Here is a 24,011-nt window from a genome sequence, read left to right on the forward strand (position 1 = left end):
TGGTTCATATCTGCATGTGCAGTAGTTAGAAGTCTGCCATGTTCTTAAGGTCGTGAATGCAACACGGTGACGACACAAGCAGAGCTGCGCTGGTCACGTGACGCGCACACCTGTTTCCTCAACCTGTTTATCCCCTCGAACGCTTGAGTTTCACTCCGGTATGTTTTCACTTTTGATCGACTGTTTGTCGCTTTTTTCCCAACAGATGACGGTAGGAAGTTGATCGTTTAAAGTTTGTCGTCTTTGCGAATTTTAAGGGCTGCGGACTTCGACCTCCGAGTCTCAACTTGGGGCCTACGTGTTACAAACAAGGAAGTGTCCGACGGTTGCGCCTCTCGGGCGGCGTGTTTTTCAACGGCTGGCTGATAAATAACGCCTCATGCGATCATCCGCCGATCCTGAAAGGCGCTTAAAAATCTGATGTTGATCTTCTGTTATCTGGCCCGGGACGCCTATTTTTCTTTTTGTGGACAGTAAAAACAGTATAAAGTCGCCTCTGACGCCGATCTGGACAAGGTGAGTTATCTTAGACGCAGAATTTACATTGTTGCATTTATTAGGTATATATATTTATTTATATATATATTTTTATATACATATATAATATATATATATATGAATAAATACATATAAATATATATATATATATATATATTTATATATATATATTTAAATATATATATTTATATATATGAATATTTATATATATGTATTTATATATATATATAATTATTAAAAAATGCATGGCAATTCTGGTTGGTGAACTATGGTTGACTGCCAGAACATATTGATGAAAAAATACAACTTTAAACAGAAGTAGGAATTTTCATATTCAAGTTTCTTATCTGTAGTAAATGGGGACGTATGGTCAATATTGAGGCAAGCTTGAGTTATGGTATGACATTTTTTTAAAAAAAATTTATGTCATGTGTTCCTCAGATGAACATCTCCATAGACAACATGGATGCCTCGGTGGAGAACACTTCCATCGTCCACCTGAATGCCCCCATCATCCCAGACGGGGCGGATGTCTCCAACATGACCATCATTCGCACGGCCAACGGCACCATCCTGCAAGATGACATTTTTTTGAACACGGTGTCCGCCCGTGCCCTCTCTGGCATTTTTGTGTGGTCCGCCTTGCTCATCACGTGCCATCAGGTGAGGGGGATTTTTCAAACCTTCCTTTCCTTTACACTTGTCCATTGAACATTTGAAATGCCTTACTCCTATACAAGTGTTTAAAAATCTGGTTCCTACTGAAGTAGACATATTATTCATAGACATGTATTCCACAAAGTGTGACAAAAATACTGCTGTACACTTAATATTGCAACAAAGTAGGGCCGATTGTCATTTTCAGAGGATGGAAACCAGGTAAAAAAAATTGGGTTTTAAAATGTATTTTTTTAAGTACAGTAATACCTTGACATATGAGTGTCCCAACATACGAGAAATTTGAGATATGAGGAAAAAATCTGAGCACATTTCCCTTTTTAGAGCTGCGTAATGATATTCATGCCAAGAGGGAGGGGCTTCTTTTCATATGGATAAAGGAATAACAATTAAAAACATGTCTTTCCGTCGTAATATCCTTTTTTCTGTGTTTTTTTTTCAGAGGGTGGGAACGGAATAATCTGTTTTTATTTATTTTATTTGGAAAAATTTGATTTGAGATACAACTAAATTGACATACGAGCTCGGTCCCGGAACGCATTAAGCTCGTATCTCAAGGTATTACTGTATTAACTCTATTGGCACCCAATAGACATTCAATCCATATTGGGTTAAACTGGCAGTGAAACATGATCACGTAGATTATTAATTTATTCACTTATTGTTGCCTTCTGTGATTGGTTTCACCGTAAAACTGAAATATTGCTAATTTTCCCATCGCTTTGCCATAGGTCGGTGATAGATTACATCTCGTTCCAACTCGCATACTAATTTGAAAATAACAGGGACGTGTTGTTGACATAAACTGTCTGGTTCAATGTCAAGAGTGTTTGCCTCAATATAAGGCAATATGTAATCAGAGATGGCTGGGAAATGACACACAATGTGTTCCTCCCTCGCTAGGGGACCAAAAGCAATTGTTATATCCATAAAGGTTTATTACCTTACACTTCACCTTTTTCTGAGCTCACTGTTTGAAGCCAATCTCTGCTGTCACTGGCAGTTACCAACCAATGGCTTTTTCTCCAAGTTCATGCCACCCCTCTTTTATTATTTTACTGCACAACGGTGTCTCGTCTCACCATGTTGAGAATGTCCTCATAGACATACACAAGTGGATAGTGCATTTTTTTTGCTTGTGTGTCAATGTCACTTGTTTTAGAAATTCTTCCAATAGCGAGGAAATGTATTAAAGAGGGAAGTTGTTTATTTCCCCTAATTTAAACAAAGGTATCGAATATTAAGATCAACAAAGCAAAAACAAACTATCTCATTTTTTTAACCAATCATTTGTTGATCACCAAAATCAGTTTCAAATAAAAAAAGTTTAAGCAATGTACTTTACGGAAATAAACTTAAACAGCAAATATGTTATAAATTGAACAGTTGGGATTATTTTTTTCACTTTGCCTATCACTGGACTTTTTCCCTTTTTTTGCAAAGTTTGTTTGAACAGTTAAATACAAATATAGAAATTCTAAATGCATTGGACGTCTCTAACAGCTAATGAGTTCATATTTAAAAAAAATGGAATCAAAAACATTTTAAAATCCTTTTTTTGCGATCGGGTCCGATTTTTGATCACACGGACGTCTCCAATAGTTCTCCCTAATAATTTTAATCATTTCCTTGGCACGCTGCACCACCAGCAGTGAAATATTTAAAGACGGTGAACCAAGCATATTTCAATTCCAATTATTTTCAGACTAAACACAAACACAACGTTACACATTGAGTGTGTTCTCCTGGAGAATATATTCCCCCTTTTATTCGCGCTCAATTAATCCGCTAATGGCTCATAAATATCGTCGTCGTGGGTGGCTGCTTAAGATTTTTTGAAGGGTTTGAAGACTTGCCATATGGAATACTAATGAAAATCATACAGAATGTTTCTGCAAAACTGCTTTCACATGAACATGGATATTAACGCAGGAAAAATAGGTTTCTGGATGGCGCCCTTTTGTTAGATTTGCAGATTTATACAGCGACAGATGTTTGGCGTAGTCCTACTCGCAGGGCATTGTTACAAATGGAGAATATTTACTGGAAGTGCCCTTTGAACACAGTCGGAAAACATGAGGGCTTTGTAATGTCAGGTATTGCCTTTTATGGTCTTGCTACAATCTTTCATGCTGGCTATGTCCATGTTCATATTTTTTTCAATATGACACTGCAGAAGTGAAAGCAATCACATTCTGCAACAATCAAGGCCGCTCTAGACCACCGGGGTCAAACTCATTTTGGTTCGCGGGCCACTTTTAGGCGAACTAGATATCATGTGGGCCGTACCAGTTTAGTTTTGGTCCAAAAGTTAACTCAGTGGCCCCCATTGACACATCCACAGCCACTTTACCGTATTTATTTGAGTATAACGTGCACCCGTGTATAACGCGCACCCATAATTTCTGACTAAAAATAGTTGTTGTTTTTTTTTCTCCACTTTTTCTGAGCTCACACCAAGGATTGCACCAGTACTGGTAACTGGCAAATGCTGAACACATGTCGCCATGACAACACATTTATTCACAACGCATGGTACTGAAACCTGGTAAAACAAACTACCAGTATGAATACAATTCTCAAATGGAATGTACAATTTGAAATCCTTAGTCTAATTCATCGTCATAGTATTTAACATTTTTCAAAGTATGATTCATCATCATCAGATTCACCAAACAATTGATTACATTTTTCTTGAATTATTTTTGTAAGTGTCAGCACCGGCCAGTGTTTCACCGAGATTTGTGTATAACGCGCACCCAAACTTTGCTTCAGTTTTTTGGTACAACATTTTTCGCCTTATACTCGAATAAATACGGTGACCTAATCGGACCCAGTACCGCTTCCAGCCTGGGGCCCGTATATTTGCCATTCCTCGAACCCCCCGCACTTGAAAGGGAAAAACGTGCAAAGCACACTAAAAACAGCAAAGAACTTCGTTGCAAATATATTACAGAAGTTGTCGTGCAGGCCAAACAATGATGTTTTCATCATTTTGTGAGCTGCTCTTTTTTCTTTTTCTAATAAATTTTGTAACATATCAGCGCACAGCAGCAGCTTCCACTCTGGAAAATTAATGATTTCTTCTCCATTCGTGTCTGCAGCTGCATTCTTCTGGCATGACTTCACAAAAAATAAATAGAAATCCAGCAATTAATCATCACCAATGCTGGACATACAAAGTGCATTATTAATGTGCTCTGAATACTTTGTCCAAAAACACAACTTATCACAGAAGTAGATTTGCCTATGCTGCTCTTTTTAATATTCTTTTTAAATATTATTGTTTAATTTTTTCTCTCTTAGATTTACACACACCTTCGATCCTACACGGTTCCCAACGAGCAGCGCTACATCATTCGCATCCTCCTCATCGTGCCAATCTATGCCTTTGACTCCTGGCTTAGCCTTTTGTTCATCAGCAACAACCAGTACTACGTCTACTTTGACTCTGTTCGAGATTGTTATGAAGGTACGTGCACACGCATGTGTGTGTGTGTGTGTGTATGTTATATGAAGCACTGCCATTGTCATTTCCACATTAGCATGAAAAACAAGCAACTGACCAAACCAGTTTTTCAATGACGTTTTTTTCAGTCCTCGCTTTGTCGGAAACTGGAACCAAAGTGTTCCAGTCATGTTGTTATTTTTAAACTTGACTAATTTCTTTTGTTGTACAGCCACAAATTATCAGGTCGTGAATATTATTGGATTGGATTGGATAACTTTATTCCTCCCGTATTTGGGAAATTTCATTGTCACAGTAGCAAGAGGGTGAGAATACAGACACAGAAAAAGACATTTTAGACATAAATAAATAGGTAATAAGTAAGTTAATAAATAAATACACAAATAAATATATAAATAAATAAGCGTGTTGCTGAAGGGTGTATATATATATATACGCATACATACATATATATAAATATATATATACATACACACACATAGATGTACATGTATTGCGCAATATTTTATCTATTCTTTTTATCCATGTGGATGAGCCAAAGATTTCTCACGTGGGAAAGAGGATCGCTTGCAAAATGAAACAAGTTAATAAAAGGGGGTGCTGTATTATAGAGGAGATTAGTTTCAAGTCGGAGGGCCGGTTTTGTGGCGGCGGCTGGTCGCACGGTGGGGAGACACCAATCCCGTCGGCGACCGCGAGTAAAAAGGCAACAAGCGCGGCAGCCGCCGCCCGCTTTTGGCCGGACGCGATCTGCATTAGCTACATTTAATCCCCACTTAAAATAGCAAAAAAAGGATTAGGAAGGGATTTCCAAGACACACAACCCTTGCAAGCCTCTTAATGTAAGAAGCGAAACATTTATTGTTCCATAATGTAGCGCTGGCTAATTATTCTTTTATCGTGCCCACAACTTGGCTCGGCCTCTTTTGAAATTTGAAGGTGATGGGAACTTTTTAAACAGCTGCCTCTTGCCATTGTACAACGTGTATCTTTTTTGTTACAGCTTTTGTCATTTATAATTTCCTGAGTCTGTCCTTTGAATACCTGGGAGGCGAGAGCGGCATCATGTCCGAGATTCGAGGGAAGCCGATCCAGTGAGTTCTCTCATCATTGTGGTCTCTTAGAGATAAGCGCTCATTTTTGATTGGCGAAAGTCCGACAACATTTATTTAGCGCTCTACGTAGACACATTGTATGATGAATGGTTTCCTCTTCCCCGTACAGGTCAAGCTGCCTTTATGGCACCTGTTGTTTGGGCGGAATGAGCTACTCCATTGGCTTTTTAAGATTTTGTAAACAGGTAAGACGCATCCACTTGCTCATTACACTCGACAAATTGCAAACGAGTTAGGTATTTCAGAAATTTTACAACCAGATTGTTGTCGGAGCGTTAAAAAGAGCTTGTCAGGTTTTTTTTTCACAGTTTAGAACAGTTTTAGCTATTTAATGACATACCTAGTGTTATATGCTTTTTTCAAAATGTCTTAGAGTTTGAACAAAATGCACAATATGCAGAAAGGAGGCAAGACACACTTTATTTCAAAACTAGGCATCTTTTATAGGCTGACCCGCTTTATTTCAAAACTTGGCATCTTTTATGGGCTGAGCACAGCACAGTACAGTGAAAACATGAAGGACAACTGCTCTCTTTTGTCATCGTTTTGGCCAAAATACATCGTCTATCTTTCTTGGCAGGTCAGCCTGACCCCTGCTCTTATAAACATAGGATGCTATTTGAGACTCACGGCCTCCACAATATTCCACAAAATTCACCATATTCACAAAATTCAACATATTCACAAAATTCAACATATTCACAAAATTCACCATATTCAGCATATTCACCATATATTCACCATATATTCACCATATATTCACCATATATTCACCATATATTCACCATATATTCACCATATATTCACCATATTCCACAATGGTCTCACCCCCATAAGTGGAGTAGATCATATTTCAGACATTTTTCCAGTAGTAGGACTCTTAGATTTATTGATCATATCCCTAATTTATGGCAATTCATAGGGATACATGAGGGGAAAAAGTAAATTACTGGAACAGATAAACAACCATTGTACTTTTATAGCAGCTCTAATGTTATTTCTAGAAGTGGACTCTATTGAATAAAATATTCTAGAGATTTTGTAATGAATTAATAACCCTGTCAGGGAGAGTGGTCACTACTGTGGTTAGCTATCAAAAAATCTGACACTTAAGACCTTTAATGCTTTATAGAGGAAGTGACTCTTGGTTCAAATAGACTTTATTATTAGCCGTACATGACGATAGATGTCCGATCCATTTAAAGTAGAAAGTTTTGCGTTGTGAAAGCTTAGTCACATTGACAGCGTTAGACACCCATCCGGTCCATTTTGAAAGGTTGGGGTATGTTTCTGCCGTAACTAGCATGAACGCCGTCGGAGTGAACATCCAAAACGAGGTCCTGTGCTTACCACGCGGCTCGCCTAAGTTGGGCCCGATCAATCTCCGACGCGGGGCTTTGGGGCGCCCGTACAGTAAGTCAAGGCGGAGTAGCTTTGCTTTTAATTAATACACAGGAGGACGCAACAAATCTGGCCTGTCGATAGTTGCCACCAGTGAACTATAGCGTGGGCAAATTGTATAAAAAGAAAAGGCCCGGGGTCTTTCCGAGCCGGGAATTGATAATTAAAAATTGATTTAGTCATTTTTAATGGAAAATGCCAGCAGGTTGCCAACACACTTGAGGAAATAAAAGCGGTGACTGGAGTGCACTTTCTTCTCAAGTTACTCTATTGCTGGGTGCCCTTCTTTATGAAATATAACTATAATAAAAGAGGCGAACCATGTGAGCACATTTGTGAATAATTCAATGTTAAAGATGTTAAATAAAACCTTGCAGCGTGGGGGGCATCTCTCTCTCTTTCTCCCGCTCTCTCGCTTTTTGTATTCCTGTCGATTCATTTGATTCTACTAACAGCCGACTTTTGGACATGCTTTTGCATCCTCGCTTGTCAGATGCTATCACGACAGCTTTTTTGTCTTTGCACACGCTGAGAGACAAAATGGCATCAAAGCTGGCAGGGGGGAAAAGTGGGATCTTTGTCGAGACCACTATTAAAGCTATTTAGGCAAGCCCCTAGCCATCCTCCTTCTCAAGGCAGCACTTTGACCTGGTCGCGTTCGAGCGAGTCTCGAGGGTCAACGTCCTCTGCGAACCTGACTTGGTAGAAATCCTCTTTGGATTTTGCCCAACGCAGCGCTCATAATTCAAAAGGAGGCCGCGTGGCGTCTTTACGCTCTCTGCGCGCGCCTCCAGTCCAATGCAAGCTTTTTAAATTATATTTTGATGCCTTTTAAATCACAGGTGTCAAAGTGGGGGACCGGGGGGCACATCCAGTCTGCCGGTGAAAGTAAATCAGGCCTTCATGTTTGATGCTAAAATTCAAATGAAGATTATACATGGAATAGAAGAGTATTATGTTTATCTTTTAAAAATGAATGATAAATAATCTAGTAATCTAATTTTTAATCAACAAAAGCAATAAAAAAAATCTAAAGTAAATAGACTAAATCCTGTTCCCTGCCTTTTATTCATCAATGTAAATAAAACTCGAATACATTGCTTAAAATATATTTACTGTCTTTTTTCAATGAAAAAACAAATTATGTACTTTTTTTTACCCCTTTGTATTAATTTTCTTTTTCAAGTTAAAAATAAGAATTCTTTTTACTAATACAGAAGATAAAAAGTAGTTGTTTTCCTCTTTTTTTAGAATAAAAATATAACTATATAACAGTATTTGCTGTAAGGGGCTGAAGTAGAGGACTTAGACCAAACTTTGTCTATAAATGATCTCTCGATTAATTGCTGCAAGCTAGCTGGCAGACATAAGATTTTCCGGGGGGAAAAACTGTTACAACACCCAAGCTTGACACCCGTGCTTTAAATGAACAAAGAAATGCAGTTCTCCACTACTGTGATAAATCGCAATAATAAACACTATCGTAAAGTCATTTAATGATAACAAATAGGAACTTTTAAAAGCAGAATTTATGGTGCAGCTCTTGATTTCCAGCTCAATAGATTTGTGTGTCTGTGATGAATTGTCCACTGTGGGCTTATTGGCTAAGCGCAATAAATGGAAATACAAATCCACCGGATCCTTCACCCACTTTTTCCTCTTTATGTATTTTCCAGGCCACTCTTCAGTTCTGCATTGTCAAACCCATCATGTCGGCCATCACCATCATCTTGCAGGCCTACGGAAAATACCACGATGGAGATTTTAAGTAAGCTACAACTTAGTTTTTTTTAATACTTTTAGGGACCGACCAGCTGCAATGGGGTTTTCTCTTTGTTCACAGCGTTAACGGGGGCTACCTGTACGTCACCATCATCTACAACTTCTCCGTCAGCCTGTCACTCTACGCCCTCTTCCTCTTCTTCTTCGCCACCAGCGAGCTGCTTAGGCCGTACGAGCCCGTGCTCAAGTTCCTCACCATCAAGTCCGTCATCTTCTTGTCTTTCTGGCAAGGTGAGATCCCGGCATGAGATTGAAATCCCAAACTGGGGTCGCCAACTAATCCGGTCCCCTCGCTCCCCAAGGCATGGTCCTCGCCATCCTGGAACGCTGCGGCGTCATTCCCAAGGCGCTCTTCATCGACGGACAAGAGGTCGGCGCCGGCACGGTGGCGGCCGGCTGGCAGAACTTCATCATCTGCATGGAGATGTTCTTCGCCGCCGTCGTCCTGCGATACGCCTTCACGTGCACGGTTTACCAGGAAAAGAAGAACGACGTTCCGCGTGAGTGACGCGTTTTTACCCCCGTGTTTTTTCGGAGACGCTAAACCACATGTTTCAAAGTGGCGGCCCAGGGGCCAAATCTGGCCTGCCGCATCATTTTGTGTGGCCGGGAAAGTAAATCATGAATGCCGACTTTCTGTTTTAGGATCAAATTAAAATGAAGAGTATAGATGTATATTAAATTTCCTGATTTTCCCCCTTATAAATCAATAATTGTAATTTTTTAATCATTTTTTTCTGTGTTTTTAGTTCAAAAACCATTTTGTAAAATCTAAAAAAATATTTTAAAAAGCTAAAATAAACATTGTTTTAGATATATAAAAAAACGGAATATTCAGGGCTTTTAATCCAGTCCTTTTAATCCATTTCTAAAAAAAAATCTAAATATTATATCTAAAATGGTCCGGCCCACGTGAAATCAAGTTGACGTTAACACGGCCCGCGAACCAACCCGAGTCTGACACCCCTGCGCTAAACACTGACGTTACTCCCGCAGAGAGCATCCCGTCCATGCAGAGCATATCCAGCGGTCTGAAAGAGACCATCAACCCAGGCGACATGGTGCAGGACGCCATCCACAATTTCTCCCCGGCCTACCAGCAGTACACGCAGCAGTCCACGCAAGAGGTGGTCCCGCCGTGCCCCAGCGGGAAAGCCGCCGCCAACAAGGGCTCCCGTAAGTCGGACAAAGTTATGCTGATCATGTCCGATGACGATCTGTAAGCTACCGGATCCAGGTGGGTGCGTCCCCCCTTCCTCGCCCGCCGCCACCTGAAAACGGAACGTACCTCAAAAGGGCCGCCAAAGTGGATTTTATTTCATTTTCGGCGACTCAGTGTTGAACAATGACCGCTTACAGCTAATGAACGTTGAAAGCAGAAACCGGTTTTCATTAGAGTAGCTCAGCAGTGTGAGATTTTTTGCCTTTTTTGGCCTTATTGCAAACAAATAATTGTGATTGTGATACTGACTACCCAACACTATCCAGAGTTTTACAATGGCTTGGATTGCCACCTAGTGGACTACATCGAAACCTTTTTTTTGTTTGTTTTTATTTTTAAACAATCTCAAATGTGTTCCAGTAACGGGTACACTGGTTTTGGAGCAGGTACTTCAAACTGCATTCCTCTGTATGTATTGGTTGCGTCTTTATCTCCTACAAAGTGGGACTTGTATTAGTACTCAACTAGTAAGGCAGATTCTGTAACATCTGCACAATATATTATATTATTATATATAGCAAAGGGTCCTCAGATGAGGGCAATTATTTATCATCCTATGAATTCTAAATTAAAATGTGTCATTTACTGGTTCATCTCCATAAAATATGACCAGTACTCGTTTTTTTAAATTATTTAATTGAAGAGTACACTGTAAAAAGTCACGTTCCTTGCACAAATATTAGGATTCAAAGATTTTAATATCGGAATCAAAAACCATTTTTTGTAAATTAATCTGTATGGTGAGTTTCACTTCACTTAATCTGAGTGACATAATTTATTGAAATGAACCAGTTAACATTTTAAGTGTAAAATGCACTGAGGAGATGGTTTGTAAAGAATAAATGCAAAAAAACATTTTTATTTTAACACCCATTTGTGCCAATCATTGTCTTGATGTTGGAACAAAATGAATTTATGGGTCCTCAGTTGAATTTACGATTATGAAAATAAAAACATTTGTGTGTGTTTGTGACTGACCAAAGCGAGTCCATTTGTGAAAGTTTTGATTTAGAAGAAATCTTTATTTGCGAGTACAAAAACAAGACACAGCAGACACAGTGGGGTGGAATAATTTAGCATGGTTGAAATAAGGCAGCAGAGCTTGGATTTACACAATACACTAGATGACAAAAAATAATTTAGGCGTCATAGTAGTAAAAACTAAACGGATCACCTCAATAAATATGTCCGAGCAGATCAATGATACTCGTTAACTTCTTGCTGCTCGTTTACTCTCAGCAAAAAAATCCATACCGACCTGCATTAGATTTTGTCAACATTCTGCATTTGAGTGTTAAACCTTTTTTTTCTGCCTTGTGTGTGTAGCTTGTCTGGCTGGTCGAGCTTGTTTGGACAGCTAAATACGTCAAGCTGATCTATGCAAGCACTTTTCTAGATTATGTCATCGTCAATGTACGAGGAAGATCATGGGGAAGATGATGACCAATAAAATGCCAACGTATAGGTATTGTATTCATCTTTTTTTTAGCATCCATGTTGTTGTAGCTATTTTTTTTAGCTATTTTTCAGATGTTGGCAACGTCCTCGATTCTCCAAGAAAAAGGCATGTTTTATTTTTGGCACAAGTGTACAATGCCTCGTTTGATCACGGGAGTAAACGTGCTTTGTTTTTTTGTTTTTTACAGTGTGCTTCAGGGATCATTCAACAGGAGGGAATTGTTACAGGCCATTCAACAGGAGGGAATTTGTACAGCCCTGGGGATTCATTTCAGGTAAGTTTGTTATAAAAGTATTACCGTCATCGTTAAAAAGTCGGAATTAGTGGACAGTTACATCGGAGGTTATGCTGTACAACAGGTGGGATTTTTTGTTTTAAAAAACGAACTATCAGAATGTCACTATATTCAAGTGAGGGGGGAAAAACAGCATTTTGTGAGTAACCGCAGTCGTGTTGATATAAAACAAAACCCAAAAAAGCTGTGGTGGGAGCAAGCTATAAATACAACAATAATATTCTCATTATAAATGTCCTATAGAGACATTTTCAGCATCATTATACAAAGAGGTCTTTTAGAGAAAGTACGTAAATCACACCACTCCCAAGATAGTAACATAAATATAGAAAAATAGGTAATACATATATAGTCATAATCATGGACTTATGCTTACAAAACCTATGTGTCAAAAAAAAAGAAAGATAAAAGTAAGAACACAGCTGTCGGGTCACAGCAGGTCGTACAGCAGCAAAGCCCCCTCCACCCGTCTTTCGCTTGAGGGGGACAACGGGGGGCGCCGGGCATGTTCTCTTAGCCGAGAAAAGATCCTGAAGTGAGCGAACATAAAAATAACATTAAAAAAAATTAAAAAACATAGTGATCTTGCTTGGGAAGGCTTTAAGAGCGTGGGTGTTTACGGCGTTTAGTTGCCATGGCAACTGATGGTCGCTTCATTTTTCTACCTGCTTACCAGGCAGAGGCAAGGCTTTAAAACTAAAATAATAATCGTCTATTGTCTGTGTTACTAACAGCAGCACTTGGCTTGAACCTGCAATAGGAATGACTTTTTTCTTTTACTTTCTGGACGGAGTCAAGTGACCGCAGCTGAAGGCTAGCCAGAAGCTTTAATGCAAAGAAAGTATTTCACTTGCAAAAACCTATCATTAAGTTATTTTTAGCGTAATCCAATATGGATTAACTTCCAGAGAGAAGCATTTAAGAGGCAGAAATAACCGAGCTAGAAATCGTAGTAAAAAAAAATAATTGTGTGGAAATGCTGAGAGAATTTGACGCCAAAAAATTGCTGAACAATTGCTTGTGGCCCTCAATCTCGGGTGAGAGGAGCTAAATGGTACTAGATTTAGACCATGCGTATTTCTTTGTGCTTTAAAATATGTGTTAATTGCCGTGACATCATTAATTTCTCGCAGATGCAACAATAAGTGCTGGGATTGACCCAAAAAATTAATTTGGTTAAAAAATAATATAAAATCCATTTGTTCATGGGGGTTTACACAGGACTGAATGTTTGAAAAAAAAAAGAATATACCCTAAAAAAAGGCTTATTTTATTCAACCTGAATGTGATTTTTACACCATTTGAAAATTAAAAGTATACATTTTAACTTGTAGTTTATTATTCTACAGAAAAAGTTTTAAATTTGCTGTCAAGTGACCTAATATTTATGTGATCATTTTAAAAAAGGTAACCAAAAAAGTACGTAGAATACAGTAATTTGCCAACTCGACAATAGAACCGCCTAAAGTCGGGAGAATTATACAAAATATTTATCTATGGAATATAAACTAAATCATGTAATTCCTCATTTTACAAGCGAATACAAAAATAACTGAAATGATTTTATTACAAGGGAGAAAAATATATATTAAAAAAAACATTATTTTTTAGTGCTTTTCTCTCAGCATTCACACTAAGTGCTGTTGTACGAAATAAAACGTTTAGCTAATACATAGTCAAATATCTTTGATTTCTGTAGTTATTTGCGCCAACGAAAACAATCTCCAAAGTGCTCAACGGGGAAAATGGCGGCTGGTGTAAAATTGTCGCAAGAATGCAGTTTACGACACTTTCCTATGCTAACAAGTATAAAAGTCCCACGACCCCATCATAGAAGAGACAATGTAAATACGGACGTATATCTGACAAAATGAACTCTCAGCCATTTGTTAAGGCGACACTTTGCGTGCTGGGAAATGATTTGGCCTTTTTTTGCGCATACTTCCAAAACAAGACAATCAAATCGTGCTGCCATCTGCAGGCATGTCGGACGTTTTCAGTCAGTCACTCAAAAAAAAAGAGGATCTTTATTTACCCTGCCGTTTGATATCGAGACGTTGTCAGCGGGGAGGAGCGGGTGCTTTGCACAGTGCAAAATACAGAGGGTCTCAAATATCTCTATATGCTTCCTTTTTTGGGGGGGGGTTCGGGACTTTGTCCCAGGCTGCTTCGGTTTTTGGCTGTCAACTGTCGCAAAGGAATTTGTACAAAAGGAGGTTTATGGTGACTTTTAGGACACCTTGTACAAATGGAAAAGTCCCTCTGAGAAGTTTGGGAATGGTGCGCCAAAGTGTAAACTGAAGGGATCAGGGGGCGGGACTAAAAAACCTGTCGCCAACCCTGGCTATTGGTGCGTGAAGAAGGGCCTGTCAGTCTTACTGCTGAGCTCCCTCTCACGAGGGCAGCCCAGCGGTGGCGGACCCTAGGACGGCGTCATCGGGACCGAGCCGTTGCGGTGGGCCGACTTGACGATGGTGATGACGCTGGTGGTGGCCACTTTGCCCGGCGACAGGGTCCCGGCGCGGGTCACAGTCCTGGCGAAGCACTGCAGCGCCTCGTACTTTGCGCGCAGGGCCTCCAGCTCCAAGCGCATGCTGGCGTTCTCGCGCGCCAGCTTGTCCACCTCGCGCTGCAGGTCCGTCTTCTGACGCTCCAGCTCCTCCTTCTGGGTGACGCGCTTGATGCGGCAGCTGGCGGCGTAGCCTCGGTTCTTGAGCGTGCGCCGCCGCTGCTTCAGCCGCACCACGTCATCCTTGGTCAGCCCGCGCAGGTGCTGGTTCAGCTCCCGCACGGACATGGCCACCAGCTCGTCGTCGCTGACGGCCGGGGCATTCTCGCCCGTCTCCTTCTTTACCTGCGGGGGGGAGCGTCTTGAGCAAAACGGAAAAATGGCCGCGGAGTTGAGGGCGTACCTTTAACGCCTTGCCGGTCTTGAAAGGAGTCGTCATTCCCCGCGTGCAGACGACTGGCCACACCCTCACAGGAGAGACGCACTGGGCCAGGAGAAATGAAGGCCGTCAGTCAATAGTCAATAGCAAAGTACTGATGTCCAATCTGATTGGGCAAAAAAAAGCGCCGTCAATATTTTTTGTCATATAACTAACTATTCCTTCAGTTTTTTTTCTGTCGTACCAATGCAAATATCTCAACAGGGGGCGACACAGCATAGGGTGTACCCCTGCTGGAAACCCTTCGGTCACCTTCCTTTCCCCTGCAAGTGTATTTTATCATGCCTATTTTTGAAGCACAATTGCAATTGGATTGAAACTGCGCTTTTTGTTTATTCCTGCAAAAGTGATGGTATTTTTTAGTAGATTTACAAGGAAAACTTTTACATTTTATAAAATGAATGAAAACGGGCGAAATGTCCTTAACCAAGCTAAGCACCAGTCCAAGTATATAACCCCCCACCAATGTTCCCTCTAATTTTTTGTTTGTCTCGGCAGAAAGACAACCTCCCTGAGCACACTGACTACCGGTGTGAGCAACATCATCATTGCTCGCTATGGGCACACACCAGTATCACACCTGCCATAAGCAGGTGTATGTCTATTACACATAAATGATTTAGTAATAATAAAATGTAATGATTAATATCTATGAATGGGCGGCCCGGCGGATGAGTGGTTCGTGCGTCGGCCTCACAGCTAAAAAAAAAAAAGGGATTTTATTTTGTGCGCTCCATATGATTTGCTGTGCGCAGAGAAGACGAGAGTAGTGCGCAATTGCGCACGCGTGCAGCTTAGAGGGAACATTGCCCCCCACCCCATTGTTTAGTCTCGGCAATGTTTATTTCCCACCAGCAGAGGACAGGAGGTCCTCAATCCATTGTCTCCACAATGTAGTTCAGTAGAACATTCCAGCGTGTCTTAAAGAAGTGACACTCACTCTTTCAGGAAAAAGCATTCCAGACCAGTTCACACCCCCCGTCCCGAACTCCTCAAAGAAAAAAAAAATCTATAGTCCCCCCCTCCATTTCAGAACTTCAAGTGCTGTGTTCCATACTCAGCAGCTGCCATGGCAACACCCCTTCGAATGGGCGTGGGAGCGTGAGTCACATGGCCAGCGAGCGGGTAAACAAGGCTCATTCATAACCGCAGCCGCTGAGCTCACGCTGTGTACATTTTTTTTCTTTTTTTTTAAGCAAAGATGTGAGTAGGGGGTCCCCTCACAGCACCCACTGGTAAAATGACAAGGCGTAAATTGCTGTCACATTAGCATTAACATTTACAGTCATGGTGACCTTTCCCGGGGCAGCGTGTGGAAAATTCCCCATGTCACGGTGGAATAGTTTCCCTCATAGTCACGGGTGTATTTTTAACAGCAGGCAATGTCGTCTATCAGCATCTAGCCACCGCTCCGATCCTCTTACGGCGGGCTTTCCTAAGCCCACGCATGCCCTTATTTATCTACGCGGGGTAAATTTAGCCCCCCGCGCTCAGTCCGATTTTTGTCTAGTTGACAGTTTAAGTAAGCGATAAGTGATATCCTGGGAAGTGGGTGAATATTTAGTCGGGCGGGGGCTAATATATTGGGCCTCAAACTCAAAACCCACAAAAGAAAAGTTCAGAAAATTACTTTGTCACTTCATGGATGTTTTATCTATTTGGAATACCATTAGGACAACCAATGAGATCATTCCTGTCTTAGAAAAAGTCAGTTATACCAACACAAGTGTTTGTTTTACCCGTTAGCGGCCATAAAACTAAATTAAAATAAGGAAATAAATTTTGAATACTGTATTTTCACGACTATAAGGCGCACTTAAAAGTCTTAAATTTTCTCCAAAATAGACAGGACGCCTTATAATCCAGAGTGCTTTATATATGGAAAACAAATTAAAATGTGTCATTCATTGAGGGTGCGCCTTATAATGCGGTGCGCCTTATAGTCGTGAAAATACGTAATTGTAAAATATTGTTTGAATAAATATAAATATACCAAGTATAAAGTTTATTTAATATAATACACTTAAATTTTAATATGAATTGTTAATATATTACTATAAACTGAAATTAACATGCATATTATGTACAGAAAGAATACAATTGGAAGGAAAAAATTACCATTATTAATGCTACACCACTAGCATCTGATTGATGTTTCTGCTATTAAATTTAAATCCATCTATAAAATGCACTGTCATGAAAATGGGTGCGTATTCTGGGGTACCTGCATTTCATTGGCTAAAATAATACTAGCATTTAAAAATGTCTGCCACCATTCTACGTGGAAATACTGACCTTTTATTTACATTTTTCTCAATAATACCCATCAGAAAAATGAAATTGTGTCGAATCGATTTATGAAACAAAGTTCCTTCCACTGTAACGCCATATTATTTATAGTTCACTCCTTTAGAGGAAAAAACTAATATTTGAAGCCACTAAAACACATGTAGTGAAACCATGTAGTGCAGTCAGTCTTTTCTTTTGAAGGGCTTTTCTCCGACTATTTTGTAGTGGATGTCTGATTCCGAATCACGATCCTGGAATTGATATGAAAAAAATGAACATCAAAGCGTACAAGCCCGCACAAACGCATGATTAAAGCCAACCGCTAAACCCCGTTTCGGGGTTTAAGCCAATCCAGCTGTATCACCAAAGTCAATCATAGTATGCGGAATTCCTCATGTGCAAATAGGTCAAACATGTCTTGATTTAGAAGGGGTTGCGTCAAGAAGGGGGTCCCCTTGCAAAGGTTATGGAAAAGTGGAACACGATGACCCCCCCTTTCTTTTTCCTCGACACCAAGCGAGTGGTGGGCTTGTTTTGCTGAAATTCTTCAGGCATGTGCTTGTGTTTTTCTACCGTTCTCCTCATCAAGATGCCAACGTTTCCTCCGCCAGAGACCGCATGATAGAACCCAGGCACTCGTGCACAAACGCGACAGATGTTTTCTTTTTTTTTTCCTTTTTCTTCAACCGACGCAATCAAGAAAACAACTCGTGCGAGCGAGGCCGTTCTTAAAAGGCAGTCTGGGAAAATATCTCAAAGGGGAAAAAAAAGGCCGCAGATGGCTTACATCGAGAACAAAAACCGCATTCCTGAGTAAACACACATGTGGCGGAGACTCTCATGCAAATTCAGCCGAGCGGGGGCCAATATGTCCCACCATGCACTGCACTACAAGGGTCTGAGATGAGGGAGGGGGGGCGGTGTTGTGGTCTCCTCCTCACTTGTTGAACAACACTTGCAAAGTGTACAAAATGTCTGGAATTCCTAATCATCTGGCGTAGTGAACGTGCCCAATCAAATCAAATGTAGCCTATGCAGACATGCTAGGCCTGGGGTGTACAAAATGCAGCTCGTGGGCCAACTGTGGACCCCTGCCCAGTTTTTTTTTTTTTTATAGTCGGTAAATTATTAAGAAAATATCATATGAATATGGCCCACATAAGAAGCTTCAATTCAGCTGACATTTTGTAGGAATTTTCGGCTTAAATAGTATTTTTGTTCCTACATTCGTAAAGGACCGCGGTCTTAAACATGTGGCTGGAGGGCCAGTGGGGGTCCCACAGAAGAATATTTTATACATCGTATGGGCCATAAAAATTGTAAATGAAATGAATTAATCAAATCATGAATCCAATTAGTAGTATTGAAAAGTAGTATTCAAAATTTTGATTAAAACATACAATATAAATCAAATCATCAAAATGAGAATTGAAACAATGCTTAAAATGCTTATCTTTGTTTTAAACTCCTTTTAAATCCTAACAGGGCCAACCACTTTTTACACACACTTTTTAACGCTAGCGTAATTGCAGTAGCTAAAAAATCCCTTTGACGTTACCCTAGCAAGAACATCATTCCAATGACGCAATGGCGCGTTCGTGACAAAGCTCCGAGTGATCCACCGCCACAATGTCTGAGATAAAAGCCACTTCGGCGAGTCCCTACGTGAAATAGACACACGGTCCCGACTGATGTGGGCAACGGAGCTCGTTTAACGTTATTTTGAGTGAGCGTGTAACTTTGAAAATGAATTCTTTCATGGCTATTTCTGGCACTCTAGGATTATTTACTTTTGTTTTTCAAAACGTCTCGACAGGAAATGGAATGCTCTATAAAGAAATAAAAACAAAAACTAAAGAGCACTTGCGTGTCAATCAAGTCAGTTTAATTTAATATAAATATGCATGTATTACATTGCTCGTGTCAAAGTGGCGGCCCGGGGGCCAAATCTGGCCCGCCGCATCATTTTGTGTGGCCCGGGAAAGTAAATCATGAGTGCCGACTTTCTGTTTTAGGATCAAATTAAAATGAAGAGTATCGATGTATATTAAATGTCCTGATTTTCCCCCTTTTAAACCAATAATTGTAACTTTTTAATCCATTTTTTGTGTTTTTAGTTCAAAAATCATTTTGTAAAATCTAAAAATATTTTAAAAAAGCTAAAATAAACATTGTTTTAGATCTATAAAAACTGAATATTCAGGGCTTTTAATCCAGTTTTTTAAATCCATTTATTAAAAAAAATCTAAATATTATATCTAAAATGGTCCGGCCCACATGAAATCGAGTTGACGTTAACGCGGCCCGCGAAGCAACCCGAGTCTGACACCCCTCCTTTAACCATTCGACTTCCTTTTTCACTTGTAAACATTTTGTTTCTCCAAATATTTCACCGAACAAACATTTTTTTTAATCTATTTTTTTAAAACAGAACAGTTATTTGCCTTCACTCTTGCCTGATAAGCCTGTTTGCAAAACACTTGTCATCTTTACTGACATGTTTTTCTTTCCTCCGTCAGGCGTCTGCTCAAGTTCAAGGTCACGGCAGGTAACTCCAACCCACTCTCAAAATAAACAACACGTCGGCTCCGTTGGGACGCCATGTTTTGTTTTCCTTCTCTCTATTTGCTAGTTCAGAGGGCAGACTCGCCACCGCCCTCTGGCAAGATAAACTTTTGACACTTTTTAATTTTTTTTCTCCCCAGGGCGACCCTTGAAATGCGTCCAATAGACCCTCTACTGCATGCGAAGATTCCGTTTTCTTTCCCCCCAGCGCAGCATATTCGCCGAGATCTGCTACGAAGGAAACGCATCGCATAGCGGAGCGGTGAGTCACGCTGTTTACTGGTAGAAAGCCGCAAGTGGCAGGCAGGGAATCGTACCCTCCCAATCTGACGTTTCCTGGAAAATCCCGTCGTTTCGCCAGAAAGGAAGGAAAAGTAGCCCGGGCGACGGTTGGCATGACCACCGGAGATCTTTGGTGCGGAAAAGGGAGGAGGGCTGGTTGTATTTCCAAAAGAGCATTTCAAGAATGCAGAGCGAGGGCTGGGAAAGAGAGCCGACTGACATGGAAAGACTTATGTGCGAATAATAGCGCGAAAACGTTCGTCGTCGATCAATGGCACACTTGGCGAGCGTTCCAAAACAACAAGTGCGGGCGTTCAGGATTCGTGTTGCCATGGGCGAGCAGCACCTGCGCTAGTAACCCACTAAATTAATTAAGCCCGCACGATATATGATTTGAATAGTCCCTTCGCAGATGTGCGCTTTGATTTTTAAACAGGCAAATTTTGCTTTGTGTTGCTAATGCTATTTTGCTACAGTGGTAAACGGATTATCAATTTTATATACAACAATCATCAATTCACAAAGCCTGGATTAAACAATGATAGAATAGCATTAATTCAATTTGGACAAGTGGTTAGCACATCCGCCTCACAGTTCTGAGATCGAGGGTTGAATTCCCGATGGGTTTTGGCCTTCCTGTGTGGAGGTTGCATGCTCTCCTCTGGGCTTGCGTGGGTTTTCTCTAGGTCACAGGTGTCAAAGTGGCGGCCCGGGGGCCAAATCTGGCCCGCCGCATCATTTTGTGTGGCCCGGGAAAGTAAATCATGAGTGAGGACTTTCTGTTTTAGGATCAAATTAAAATGAAGAGTATAGATGCATATTAAATTTCCTGATTTTCCCCCTTTTAAATCAATAATTGTCATTTTTTAATCAATTTTTTTCTGTTTTTAGTTCAAAAATCATTTTGTAAAATCTAAAAATATATATATAAAAAGCTAAAATAAACATTGTTTTAGATCTATAAAAACTGAATATTCAGGGATTTTAATCCAGTTCTTTTAATCCATTTATTAAAAAAAATCTAAATATTATATCTAAAATGGTCCGTCCCATGTGAAATCAAGTTGACGTCAAAGCGGCCCGCGAACCAACCCGAGTATGACACCCCTGCTCTAAGTACTCCGGTTTCCTCCCACATCCCAAAAACATGCCTGCTAGGCTGGCTGGTAGAACACTATAAATTGCCCCTAAGCTATAAGTGATTGGTTGTTTGTCTCCAGGTCCCCCACGATTGGTTGACCACCAATTCAGGGTGAACAAACCCAATTTTCTGACAAAACCGAGATCTCCGTCAGTGTGACACCTGTCGGAAATCAAAAGTTTGCATGACTAGAAAGCACAATTATCCCATTAAATGATCACTTCCCTCCTGACAACCACTAAAATAAACACGGTTAAATAACTACCGCTCTAAAACAGTCACTCATAAATCATCAGACGAAAAGCAATTCAACTGTTACCAAACCAGTCATAAAAAAAAAAAAATCCAACGTACTCGAAAGCATTTTTGTTGTTGTTGCAAGAGTTCTACTTAAAATTTTACAGACTCAGCCTGTCGGATTTCATTCGATTGCGCAGGTGTAACCAGATGTATTAGCTGCGTAAATGATGTTTACTCGAGAGTAAACTGCCTTCCTCCCTCCCTCCCTTTTGAGCAAGCCAGGCAAAAAAAAACACATGAGAGCAAACATCCCTGTGAGTCATCACATTGCTCACCGCAGCTATGTCACTTTCACAACAACTCCGCCGCCGCCACATGAGCGCTCCGCATTCTGCTGCCGCGTTTCATCCGGCCAAAGGAGTAAATGACTGCTGACAATTTAAATACATAGCCCTCGTCTGGATCTCCCAACCCTCATGTGCTTCATCACGCCAGTGGAAAAGAAGTGACTCAGCCTGGGAAGTAACAGCCCAAAAAAAAAAAAAAAACATAGTGAATAGGGGGGCTGCGACGGGGGGGTCAACGCAGCCACATGTTAACCTCATGACAGACGAAAGCGCCCACTCCCACATTCTGTGCAGCCACCCGGAACCAGATTGAAAGTGCAAGTCACTGACATTTAAAGTGCAAGAAGTGACTCAAACGGTTACCATTCGCGAGAAGGCTTGCGTCAGAAGTTGGACCGAAAACACGCAAGTGCACAACTATGAGCAGATTATGAAATTGATTACAAGTGCATGATTTTTAAATAACCCCTTTCCTCAACGGACTTGATAAACTAGTATAGGAAGTGCCTCTCCTCTCTTGAGGAGTTTAGTGATGTATCGCTTATGGAGATGTGGGCCCCCCTACCAACTCTGCCTGCCCCGGTGGTCCTACTTTTCATGGTGCCCTTTGTCCTACATGTTTGAAAATGCACCCCACGTGTTGCAGGAGTTTGAATGCCCTGTTTTTTTTTAAACTAGTAAAAAAAAATGACCCTCAGATTGGGATAAATATGCCAAATTTAGTAACAATAACACCCCCAAAACATATACATGTACATGTACAATCTCAATAACCCAATAATACATTTCTCAAGACACTGCCTTATTTACATTTTTCCACTCACGTTAAAGCTTTTAAATGCCTTTTAGGAAGACTTTCTTTCTTTTATTTAAACATGCAAATTACCAGACAGCATGTTTGTTTCCTCCATGTCGACTAGAAATATTTGGTTATTTTTAATACCACATTTTTGCGACTAGTATGAAGTTTTTTCAAGTTGATGATTAAACAGCCTCACCTTTTTGAACGCGGATCCCCGTGGACCGGAATGGGTGAAAAAAATAGTAGTAAAATAAAAATGGATAGAAATTAAGTCCAGTTAGGTGGAATCTAACCTAACCTCCCTCCCCCCCCAGGGAAAAGGGAGACCGTCGAAGCCGCTTTGCTGAGTCCGGCAGACGGCGAGGCAGCCAGCCTGCGAGCGTCCTGCTAACTCAATTCACTCCAAAACAACAACAATGTTACTAACATTCCACGCTCCCGCTTCCGCAAGCACTGACGTCACCGCGTCCTCATGACCGCCCCCTCCATTCATGAAAATAACTTTGTGCTGACGTCAGCGCCGGGAGGGGGAAGCCAGAAATAGAAGAGTCTGTTTTTCTTAAGGAAAAAAAAAAGAAGAAAATCTAATCCGGTCTAAGAAAACGTGTAGTTTTTGGGAGTTAAATCGGAGCTTAAAATGGGATGTTGAGCACTAACGTGAGGGGGGAAAAGTGCAGCTTGCCTGGAGCGCCAGCATTCCATTCCTGAGGAAAGTATGCGGGGCAGTAGCAGTCACAGGATTGTTCTTATTGGGGCTGCTCCACTCAAGGGTTATTTTGGAGCTACTATTCAACACCCGTTTTAAAAGTCGTAAAACCGTATTAAAAGTCGACATCAGTCGTTTACTGTACTTTTTAAATGCTCCATTACGCTTTTTCTTCTTGTATATTCCACACTTTGTTTCCAGCTCAGATGAAATGAAAAATAAGTCTTGTTTTTGCAGATTCATCATGTTGGCTGTGATCGTAGCTTGTATTAGTAATTTTATTCAGAGAATGCAGCTGGGCGAAAAAAGAGCATTTGGAGAGAAGGGGTCGCCGAGCGGGTTTTAAGAGTCCAAATAATTTAAAATAGACACTATAAAAACAGTCTACCTTTTATTACGGCAATTCATCTAATGTGGCAGGTCTTGGAACCTATTAACCGCAATAAACGAGGTATTACTGCACTTTATTCTTCAGTGGTAGAGTAGTTGTATGTGTGTGTGTGTGTATGTATGTATGTGTATATATATATATATATATATATATATATACATTTACATATATATATATATATAGATTTACATATATATATATATATACACACACGTACATATACACACACGCACACACGTACGTATACATGTATATAAGTAATAATCATTTATATATATATGTATATATATATAAATGATTATAACTTATATACATGTATACGTACGTGTGTGCGTGTGTATTTGTGTATATGTACGTGTATATGTACATGTACCTGTATGT

The 24,011-nt window shown here is 40.4% G+C and overlaps 2 protein-coding genes across 4 annotated transcripts; one reads left to right on the forward strand and one right to left on the reverse strand.

The window, feature by feature from the left end:
* Positions 1–15: 15 nt before the first annotated feature.
* On the forward strand, positions 16–11,151 carry tmem184a (transmembrane protein 184a). Its single transcript, XM_077618188.1, has 10 exons — positions 16–158; positions 258–516; positions 940–1,161; positions 4,483–4,648; positions 5,649–5,739; positions 5,870–5,945; positions 8,838–8,929; positions 9,005–9,174; positions 9,246–9,443; positions 9,940–11,151. The coding sequence occupies exons 3-10, from the start codon at positions 940–942 to the stop codon at positions 10,164–10,166; spliced, it is 1,242 nt and encodes a 413-aa protein (XP_077474314.1). The 5' UTR covers positions 16–158; positions 258–516; the 3' UTR covers positions 10,167–11,151.
* Positions 11,152–11,166: 15 nt separating this feature from the next.
* On the reverse strand, positions 11,167–22,985 carry mafk (v-maf avian musculoaponeurotic fibrosarcoma oncogene homolog K). Of its 3 annotated transcripts, none has more exons than XM_077618190.1 (3): positions 22,730–22,985; positions 14,832–14,912; positions 11,167–14,773 (listed from the first exon to the last, which is right to left on the reverse strand). In XM_077618190.1, the coding sequence occupies exons 2-3, from the start codon at positions 14,865–14,867 to the stop codon at positions 14,342–14,344; spliced, it is 468 nt and encodes a 155-aa protein (XP_077474316.1). In that variant the 5' UTR covers positions 14,868–14,912; positions 22,730–22,985; the 3' UTR covers positions 11,167–14,341. The 3 variants fall into 3 exon arrangements, with proteins under 3 accessions (XP_077474316.1, XP_077474315.1, XP_077474317.1); XM_077618189.1 differs by having other exon boundaries at positions 14,832–14,973; XM_077618191.1 differs by lacking the exon at positions 22,730–22,985 and adding an exon at positions 21,720–21,940 and having other exon boundaries at positions 14,832–14,973.
* Between the last annotated feature and the right edge of the window lie 1,026 nt (positions 22,986–24,011).

Source organism: Stigmatopora argus, chromosome 14 (genome assembly GCF_051989625.1).
Source record: "Stigmatopora argus isolate UIUO_Sarg chromosome 14, RoL_Sarg_1.0, whole genome shotgun sequence".
In the NCBI taxonomy this organism is placed as follows: Eukaryota; Metazoa; Chordata; class Actinopteri; order Syngnathiformes; family Syngnathidae; genus Stigmatopora; species Stigmatopora argus.